This window comes from Mytilus edulis, chromosome 5 (genome assembly GCF_963676685.1).
Source record: "Mytilus edulis chromosome 5, xbMytEdul2.2, whole genome shotgun sequence".
NCBI lineage: Eukaryota > Metazoa > Mollusca > Bivalvia > Mytilida > Mytilidae > Mytilus > Mytilus edulis.
The window spans coordinates 96,528,708-96,539,146 of NC_092348.1; the positions used below are offsets into that span (position 1 = coordinate 96,528,708).

General features: G+C 33.0%; 3 protein-coding genes across 3 annotated transcripts in view; 1 reads left to right on the forward strand and 2 right to left on the reverse strand.

Moving 5' to 3' along the window:
- The window catches only part of LOC139525330 (SLIT and NTRK-like protein 4), a 46,220-nt gene extending 40,002 nt beyond the window's left edge, over positions 1 to 6,218 (forward strand). Inside the window, exons 5-9 of the mRNA XM_071320536.1 lie at positions 803 to 957; positions 1,652 to 1,759; positions 3,510 to 3,557; positions 4,644 to 4,747; positions 5,282 to 6,218. Coding sequence (XP_071176637.1) covers positions 803 to 957; positions 1,652 to 1,759; positions 3,510 to 3,557; positions 4,644 to 4,747; positions 5,282 to 5,359 — 493 coding nt within the window. The 3' untranslated portion in view covers positions 5,360 to 6,218. The remainder of the gene's footprint in view (positions 1 to 802; positions 958 to 1,651; positions 1,760 to 3,509; positions 3,558 to 4,643; positions 4,748 to 5,281) is intronic.
- Positions 6,219 to 7,718: 1,500 nt separating this feature from the next.
- Positions 7,719 to 9,118, reverse strand: LOC139525331 (uncharacterized). The gene is made up of 2 exons (XM_071320537.1): positions 9,058 to 9,118; positions 7,719 to 8,194 (listed from the first exon to the last, which is right to left on the reverse strand). The coding sequence occupies exons 1-2, from the start codon at positions 9,116 to 9,118 to the stop codon at positions 7,719 to 7,721; spliced, it is 537 nt and encodes a 178-aa protein (XP_071176638.1).
- The window catches only part of LOC139525332 (uncharacterized), a 33,236-nt gene continuing 31,731 nt past the window's right edge, over positions 8,935 to 10,439 (reverse strand). The window contains exons 5-6 of the mRNA XM_071320538.1: positions 10,229 to 10,411; positions 8,935 to 9,138 (exon numbers count right to left, since the gene is read on the reverse strand). Of these exons, the coding sequence (XP_071176639.1) occupies positions 9,131 to 9,138; positions 10,229 to 10,411 (191 nt within the window). The 3' untranslated portion in view covers positions 8,935 to 9,130. The remainder of the gene's footprint in view (positions 9,139 to 10,228; positions 10,412 to 10,439) is intronic.

Genomic DNA, 10,439 nt, shown 5'->3' on the forward strand with positions numbered 1-10,439 from the left:
ATTTGCATCATAAATTTTCATAGACTTTTTATTTTTCGTAATGATAGAAATTTTTATTTGTTAATTTTGATTGTCATTAAAATAAACCAATGTATTACATTTACAGAGATTTATTACTAAAGGAAACTGCATTGTTTTGTGACCTTAAATTAATAAAATCGTAAGAATTCCTCTTAATTAAATGCAAAACAATTGCGTTCAAACATCAGTATAAAAACCAGATGCTCCACAGGGCGCAGCTTTATACGACCACAGAGCTCGAACCCTGAACAGTTGGGGCAAATATAGACACAACATTCAAGCGTCCTACAAAATAGATATCAAAGTTAAAAAAAAATATTGCATTTATCATTTCTATTTAAAATGATTAACCAAAGTTAAATATTGATTATTGCGATATCAAAAAGGATGATTACAGATATACGTATTAGAAATCATAATGCACGTTATTATTATTGTGAACTTACACAGTCGCATTATTCGCATTATTAAAAACCAATATTTGCTGAATTCAAGGTAGTATTAGCTGAGATATATTAAAGAATAGAATCTACTTGACTGTGGTTGTCTATAGTTGATTATATTTCATAATTATAATATCATATTCGTTGTTGTTATGTTTTTGTTTGTTTGTTGTTGTTTTTCCTTCTTTCTCAGAAATCTTGATTGGAGACATTTGACTGTTGTTACTTTATTTGATGAACATTTATAATAATTTAATAATTTTCTTTGTCATTTTTAACTCAGAAGTCTCCATATGAATCTATTTGACTGTTGTATATTTTTGTCATTTCTTTGTCAGATTTGTTGAAGGAAATCCATTAGACTGTAGTTGTCCAGTAGAGAAGTTCCGAACGTGGCTATTATCTCTAGATCAATCCATCACTGTTGATGCTGAGTGTGAGACTGGAGAGAACGTAGTCGATATACCTGGGGCTTCGTTCGATGTCTGTATTGGTAAGGGGTTACTATTTATTGTCAGCTTACACTTTTTAAAACATATTTTCTCATTCTAAACATTATTAAAAATAATATTCTTACTTTACTATAAAAAAATACCTATTAAACTAGCAAAACAAATCAAAAAACGATTTTAAAACGATCAATACGATCAAAACTAATAGTTATTGAAGAAATATAATAATCATGATCAATAAATTAGTGCATACCTCACAAAACGGGTAAATTGAAGGGGATTTTGCGGAGGACGAAAAATAATAAAAAGGGCAAGGCCATCATGTATTTTTTTGTGCATGCTAAGGACAAATAAAAACACGTATCCAAGGGTTCGTGTGTAAGGTCATTCTTTGACCTATAATGGTAATACTATACTATTTGGATTGAGAGATGTTCCATTGGTTATCATACAACGTTTTCTTATATCTATATAACATAATACGCTTCGTATGTTTTGCTTTCAATAGGCGTCATTAGATGTATGCGTGGCGTATCCTATTTATAGGGCACAATACTTGTTTCATGTGGTCGAAGAAAAATTAAAGGTTTATCATTCAAAATGCAAATCAAAGACTTTACAGGTGTTACCGTTGTACCTTTTTGAAATAATGTGATAAAAGGTAAATAAAAGTGTTTTTTTTTTAATCATAAATATATGTGAAAATTTAATTGTTCAAACAATTTTTTTCAACAGTGACTACAACTTCTACAACAACTACTACGACAACAACGACAACAACACTTCCTCCAACAACGACAACAACAACCACTACAAGCACAACATCGATACCAACAACAGAAGGTAAGACAAAAATAGGTAGTGGTACAATAACAACACCAATACCAATACCAAGATCAGAAGGTAAGACAATAGTAGGTAGTGATACAACAACAACAACACCGATAATAAAACCAACAACCGAAGTTAAGAAAATATGAGATACTGTTACAACAACAGCAATACCAACAACAGGTGGTAAGACAATCAGAGGTACTGTAACAATAACAACGCTTATACAAACAACAGGTTGTAAGAAAATCAGATGTACTGTAACAATAACAACACCAATACCAACAACAGGTGGTAAGTCAATCAGAGGTACTCTAACAATAACAACACTTATACCAACAACAGTTTGTAAGACAATCAGAGGTACTGTTACAATAACACCACCAATACCAACAACAGGTTGTAAGACAATCAGAGGTACTGTTACAATAACAACACCAATACCAACAACAGGTGGTAAGACAATCAGAGGTAATGTAACAATAACAACACTTATACCAACAACAGGTGGTAAGACAATAAGAGGTACTGTTACAACAACAACACTTATACCAACAACAGGTGGTAAGACAATAAAAGGTACTGTTACAATAACACCACCAATACCAACAACAGGTGGTAAGACAATCAGAGGTACTGTTACAATAACAACACCAATACCAACAACAGGTGGTAAGACAATCAGAGGTACTGTTACAACAACAACACTGATACCAACAACAGAAGATTAGACAATAAGAGGTACTATTACAACAACACCAATGCCAACAACAGGTGGTAAGACAATAAGAGATACTGTTACAATAACAACACTTATACCAACAACCGGTGGTAAGACAATCAGAGGTACTGTACCAATAACAACACTTATACCAACAACAGGTGGTAAGTCAATCAGAGGTACTGTTACAATAACAACACCAATACCAACAACAGGTGGTAAGACAATCAGAGGTACTGTAACAATAACAACACTTATACCAACAACAGGTGGTAAGACAATAGGAGGTACTATTACAACAACACCAATGCCAACAACAGGTCGTAAGACAATCAGAGGTACTGTTACAATAACAACACTTATACCAACAACAGGTTGTAAGACAATCAGAGGTACTGTTACAATAACAACACCAATACCAACAACAGGTGGTAAGACAATCAGAGGTACTGTAACAATAACAACACTTATACCAACAACAGGTGGTAAGACAATAAGAGGTACTGTTACAATAACACCACCAATACCAACAACAGAAGGTAAGACAATACGAGGCACTATAATAACACCAACATCAATACTTACAACAGAAGGTTAGACAATAAGAGGTAGTGTTGCAACAACAACACCAATACCCAGAACAGGAGGTTAGACGAATAGGATGTACTATAACAATAAATATACTAATACAAACAACAGAAGGTAAGACAATAAGAGGTAGTGGTACAACAACAACACTAATACCAGCAACAGAAAGTAAGACTATATGAGGTACTGTTACAGCAACAACACCAATACCAAAGACAGAAACTAGTAAGACAATAGGAGGTAGTTTGCTTGTAAATACAAGGCATTGGTTGGCATACCTCACAGAGAATGAATTTAATAAACACCAAAATACAAGTACCTCTGATCCTCCAATCAAAGAAATGTACACAAAAAAACAAACTATGCAACACAACAAAACAAAACAACAATAAAACAAATGTGATCTTTTAATAACATATTTCTTTTAAACAATTCGGTAATTTTTATATTTAGAGACAACAGTCATAATAAGTGTCGTTCCAGAAGAAGGAGATGCACTAGGTATGTAATCATGGTAAATAAAGTACCGGTATTTCAACAAACTAGGTATTTAAGTTACCATGTTAAATAAAGTTGCCAATGTTGAATATAATACTGGTTATTCAAAAATTTGGTATTTTACCATGTTTTTATAGTACCGGTAGTTCAATAATCTAGGTATGTTACCATGTTAATTATAGTACCAGTTATTCAAAAAATTTGTAATTTTACTATGTTAAATATAGTACCAGTATTTCAACAAATTTGGTATGTTACCGTGTTAAATGTACTACAGGTAATTTATTAAACTTGGTATGTTACCATGTTGAATATAATATAGTACGGTAATTCAACAAACCTGAATGTTACCATGTTAAATATAGTTCCGGTAATTCAACAAACTATGTCTATAACCATGTTACATATATTACCGGTATGCCAACAAATTTAATATGTTACCATGTTAAATTCGTACCGTTAATTCAACAAACTAGTTATGTTACCATGCTAAATATAATACCGGTAATACAACAAAGTTGGTAAGTTAGTATAATGTTAAATATAGTACTGGTTTTTCAAACTTGGTATGTAACCATGTTATATATAGAAGCGGTAATTCAAACTTTGTATGTTACCATGTTAAACAGATAGCCGGTAATTCAACTAACGTGGTATGTCACCATGTTAAATATAGTACCGGTAATTTAACAAACTAGGTACGTTACCATTTTAAATATAGTACCGGAAAATCAACAATCTATGTACGTTACCATGTTAAATATAGTACCGGTAAATCAACAAACTTGATATGTTACTTTGTTAAATTTAGTATCGGTAATTTAGAAAAAAACTTGGCACGGTTACTATGTTGAATGTAGTACCGGTAATTTAACCAAGTTGGTATGTTTCCATAATATATTACCAGTAATTCAACAAACTTGGTATGTTACTTTGTTAAATATAGTACTGGTAATTCGACATTTCATTTGAAAGCTTGACCTTGTAATAACTATTAATGACTTTTTACTGTAACTTTCGTGATCTCTCTGATTGTGTTGATCCTCATCGTGTTATTTTATTATTACAAATGACATTGTGTTTTTACAGTGACTTTCGTGATCTCTCTGATTTTGTTGGTCATCATTGTGCTGACCTGCATTGGTGTACTCGTCCTCAACTACAAATACAGGAATCTACTCAAAATCCAACCGGTAAGTTGTTTTACCATGGATATAAAAATGTTAGAACTTTCGGGTTTTCAAGACTTATATTTTTTCTCCAAATTATATATTTAATATTTAAATTATTTTGTTATTAATCTGTGGGACTTCCAGGTAATTTCGTGTAAATACCATAAACAAGTATTGAATAGCAGATTTTAAAGATGTTGTGACCGAGAAAAAACACACTTTCTGTAGCACAATTCCACATTCAGTAACAGACACATATACTTTATAGCGGGTTATTTTCGCGGGGTGCAAATATTCGCTTATTTTTGTAGATAGAACAAAATTGCCACAATGAATTTTCGCCAATTTAAAACGGCACATGCAAAGGTATTGATAAAAGTTTTGAAACCGCAAGAATAATAACTGCAAAAATATTTCGTATACTTTATTCAATGAAAATCGCGAATTTTACAACCTCGAAAATAACCTTCTATACAGTATATCAGAATTTAAGATTTAATTCATCAGCCTATTGAAATGTGTCATTGTCCTGTAAGTACTATGTTATAATTGCAGGAGAAAGAGGGAGAATTTGACAAACCAGATGAGACCGAGGCAGAAGAGAAAGTTAACCTGACTGACAACAGATACTGAGTGACACAGTGTCAACTGATCACATGACTTGGAAAGTTCAAGACACGACTAAGCATTGCAGACATTGTCCGTTGCATTTCAAGTTTATGTTGTTGTTGTAATTAACATTGATGAATAGCTGTAGTTTCGTTGATTTGTTTGACTAGGGTACATATTGTCCTCTATTTATTGTGTTTCCCAAAAAAATCAGCTTCCGTGTATCAGTGAGTCCGAAAAAAATGATTTCCGGAAATAATCTTTAGTTATGTTTTTTTGCCCCCTTAAAACAAAACAGGCTATTCTTAGGTAACTACAAATCAAGAAAGGATGCACAGCGTGGTGTCCGTGATCAATGGGTCAAATTTGAAGGTTGCTGCAAAAAATAAAATCTTCAGCTTCCGTGGTTTTTGGTAAGAAACTATATTAAAAATATCAGAAAGGGGGAAGTTTATTGATTTTGTATTTTGTTAAAAACATAATAAATCAGGATTGCTTTATCAAAAATGAAGAAAATAAAACTACTGATTTTAAAGTTTTAACAGCTGCATAACATAGGCTTAAAACATTGAAATATGATGTGTGTTTTCCCTGGAAGATGTTTCTATGTACATCTTATGCAAGTGGTAGATAGTAGGAAAAGGTCAATGCTTGTTAATTTTAAACCTAAATGTCATAGGTTAAAGCAATAATTTCACAAATAGACATGTATTTATGGAATGAAATTTCATAAAATCGTGAAACTCTTATTTTTGGGATTTAATTGTCAAAATATACCAGCCAAATTAAACCTTGACCAGAATCTACAGAAATTTTCTGAATACACATTTTTCAGCAATGTTATATGCCTCCTACTCTCCGATTCCTGATAAGATCGTCAGTTTTTTTTATGTTGATGCACCAACCAATTTTTTTTTATGTTTTCTGCTCTTTGTTGTCTTGCAGACATATCTCTAAAATTCACTATGTTACCAAAACACAAATGAACAAAATGGATTTTCAAATAATTTAAAAAATATATTTTTCATCTTTTTCTTTCCATTTTACCGTCAACTTATATTTTAAAATTGAGAATGGAAATGGGGAATGTGTCAAAGAGACAACAACCCGACCAAATAAAAAACAACAGCAGAGGGTCACCAACAGGTCTTCAATGTAGCGAGAAATTCCCGCACCCAGAGGCGTCCCTCAGCTGGCCCCTAAACAAATATATACTAGTCCAGTGATAATGAACGCCATACTAATTTCCAAATTGTACACAAGAAACTAAAATTAAAATAATACAAGACTAACAAAGGCCAGAGGCTCCTGACTTGGGACAGGCGCAAAAATGCGGCGGGGTTAAACATGTTTGTGAGATCTCAACCCTCCCCCTATACCTCTAACCAATGTAGTAAAGTAAACGCATAACAATACGCACATTAAAATTCAGTTCAAGAGAAATCCGAGTCTGATGTCAGAAGATTTAACCAAAGAAAATAAACAAAATGACAATAATACATAAATAAAAACAGACTACTAGCAGTTAACTGACATGCCGGCTCCAGACTTCAATTAAACTGACTGAAAGATAATTATATTTTGCATTGTTTTAAAAGTGAAAACTGTTTATTCAATTCATACCAATAACATTTTTTTTACAATTATTTCATTTCATTTTCTATTCTGAGCAATCAGATTTGATGAAAGTACATTTTAAATGCATAAATGTCTCTTTACGAGCACGCAGTGAATCTTTAAATATTTTAACCGCATATAAGAGTGAAAGTCTATGCACATTCCTTCCGAACATTTCTCTTGTCATAAACATCTAAAACATTATTTTGTTGAGCGAGTTTAAGCTGGTATCATCTCTATCTTTGTTGGTCAATTAAAATATTTCAATCTGCATTTGTAGTTCTAGTTCTTTTATACACTTGGTTCATTATAACAGTGCATATTTAAATCAGAAACGGTATTTGAGAATCCAAACACTTATTATATTCGAGCTATAATTAGTGTTCTTTTGATGTAAAGTGTTTGAAGACCAAAACATTTCAAGTATCATGAAGCAATCTTAGTGCTGTCGAAAAATCAATCCAGCTCTTTGAGGCATTAAATGATGACTGTTTGCTGCTTATTGTTCAACGGTAAATTAAATGCATATTTAGGACGAGCACATTTTAATAATGTGATATGAATATTCATCCTACATTTTACTAGACCGACACGGTGAGCCGGATTGATAATGTGTTAGTTCACATAGTAACAGTCAGCAAAAAGGCATATCACTCTGCCCGGAAACATTATTCTTACTTCAAGCCAATCAGTCATTGCACTTACTTATTTTTGCTTAGCGGAGTAGCGGCATTTTAACACAAATTTCAAAGTCGAGACGAGCACGCTACAACTTAACTTCTCTTGTATTCACTAACGGAGAAAGTCCTCGTTCTCTTGTATTAACTAACGGAGAAAGTCCTCGTTTTATTGTATTCACTAACGGAGAAAGTCCTCGTTCTCTTGTATTCACTAACGGAGTAAGTCCTCGTTCTCTTGTATTCACTAACGGAGAAAGTCCTCGTTCTCTTGTATTCACTAACGGAGAAAGTCCTCGTTTTCTTGTATTCACTAACGGAGAAAGTCCTCGTTCTCTTGTATTCACTAACGGAGTAAGTCCTCGTTCTCTTGTATTCACTAACGGAGTAAGTCCTCGTTCTCTTGTATTCACTAACGGAGTAAGTCCTCGTTCTCTTGTATTCACTAACGGAGTAAGTCCTCGTTCTCTTGTATTCACTAACGGAGTAAGTCCTCGTTCTCTTGTATTCACTAACGGAGAAAGTCCAAGGGGTGTACCGAACAATAAAGACCATTTGTCGCTCTCTTCAAAACACGTAGGAAAGTACCATCAGTAAAAATATGAAAACTGATCGACCTCTTTCGATGTGCTAGAAGAGAATATATATTATGACACGTTTGTATAATCTAATATACTTATTGAGACTCTACAGAGTAATGTCTTACAAAAGAGGGGCGAAAGATACCAGAGTGACATTCAAACTCATAAATCGAAATGACCACGCCATGGCTAAAAAGACAAAGAGACAAACAAAAGCACACAAGACACAACATAGAAAAGTAAAGACTCAACAACACGCACCACACCAAAAAACGGGGGATGATTTCAAATGCTCCCGAAGAGTAAGTAGATCCTGCTCCACATGTGACACCCGTTGTGTTGCTCATTTTAGTACAAATCCAGACATAAGTCTAGTGGAAGGTCATATTCGTGAGGAGGGAACGGAATTGTAGTTAAGAATCATATTCGCTATCATCTGTGAAACGGATATTCCATAACGATCAACCAACTCATGATGGAGTCCGTAAAATTTACGAATGGATGATTTCAACTTAACTATTTGGAACTCTGTCGTTTAATACTTCCATGTGAGTAGCAACCCTCTATCAAGTAAATCATGTTAGGAAATACCGGGAATATCGTATACATTCAGAGAAATATACATCGTATGCAGGTGCTGCTGGAATGTTGCTACATAGCAATTGAAAGTTCATAATTTTGTCATATAAGAATGTCTTTTCAGAAGTTTTTATAAGACTTCAAAATTGCTAATACAATTTTTATTTACAAGTAATAAACATAGCATGTATTTAAGAAAGGTTAACATATTTGAAGCATACAGCGTCTTGCATCAGTTATTTCTATGGAGCAAGGCCAAGCACATTACCAGTTATAATAACACACTGCGAGACAGTCATCGGACCACCATGTTGTAAGCAGTAGGTCATGGCGAAACTACTTCATAATTCTGAAACATTTTTAATTACTTGTTATATTATTAATCTTGAGACATACATATAAAATGCAGCATTACTAGATAACATATTCTATTTTTATGGTAAAATAATAATAATATATAAAATAATTTAATTTTGAACATAAGGCGTCTTCTGATTGCCTGACAGTTTGTTGTCTATCAGACATAATTTGGCATGTGCATATGATTGTGATGTCATCAACGATTTTTCGTGATTTATTCCGGCTTAAAATTGGATTTAGAATTAAAATATAAGGCATGACTGTATTTTTTTTTCAATCTATTCCAAATTACATCGAAAATGAGGTGCACACTAAAAAAACGCTACGCAGGTTGCTCAGTGTCCACCGTTATTTGTTCATAGACATAAACAATATTAGTCATTCATTAAAATGATAATTGTAGAGTTTTGTGTGTAATTCCGGAACATACATAGTACATATTTAACACAAAACAGTTCCACGCATGGCTGTAACTTTCAAAATATGTAGATTATTTTGGTTATTTATTTTTGTCAAATGAAAGCTGAATGATAATCTTTGAAGAACAATATTTGACTTTCGAATTTTGATAAAAAAAAAAAAATTATGTGTATTTTAAAAGGAGTGTTCATTTTCCCCGTGTGTCATATTTGAAGTACTAGTACCTTCTTTGGTAATTCCTACGTTCTGGGAACCATTGCTCTCTTACATGCAATTATAAAGTTAAGTTGATATTTGCAATACAAGACACTATAAAAAGTTGTTTTTGAAATGTAATGATTGCGGGAATGATTGTCACTTTATTTGAACTAAAGACAAAAGAGCTTTGATTGCTTGAATGAGAGGAATTTAACATAGACAACAATGAGGCGATGAGTAAGGGATGTTCCTTCTCGAGGGCAGATCTACCAGTTTCGCTACTTTTCAAGACTCGGGGCGATTTAAAATCATATTATAGGCACCTGTCTTAGAAGTTTTAGAAATACTTTCATATCTCGGTGTCTTGATAAATTGTTTTAATTGCTGTCTCATTGACAAATACCATGTAAAACCCATATAATAATTTAAATTACAAAATAGAATGCCAAAGAATCACTTACTGGTATTAGCATCACTGTCGGCTATCACTACTTCCGGTTGCTGTCTTGTCGTCTGCTTGATAACCTTAGCATAGATTTTATTAGTATTTTCACCTGTTTCTATTGACTGTATGCTGGGTTGGTTCTTATAATACATTGTATTACTTGTATATGCAGGTTCTATTGGTCCAAAGTCTTCAATGGCTGTTAAAGTAATTCAAAATGAAAATTA

What these genes read in the sequence shown, in the direction of transcription:
- LOC139525331 (XM_071320537.1), bottom strand. Translation starts at nt 9,118, where the DNA reads ATGACCTACTGCTTACAACATGGTGGTCCGATGACTGTCTCGCAGTGT. An exon ending in GCAGTGTGTTATTATAACTG is followed by an intron (nt 8,195 to 9,057) that starts GTAATGTGCTTG and finishes CGTGTTTTGAAG; the next exon opens with AGAGCGACAAATGGTCTTTA.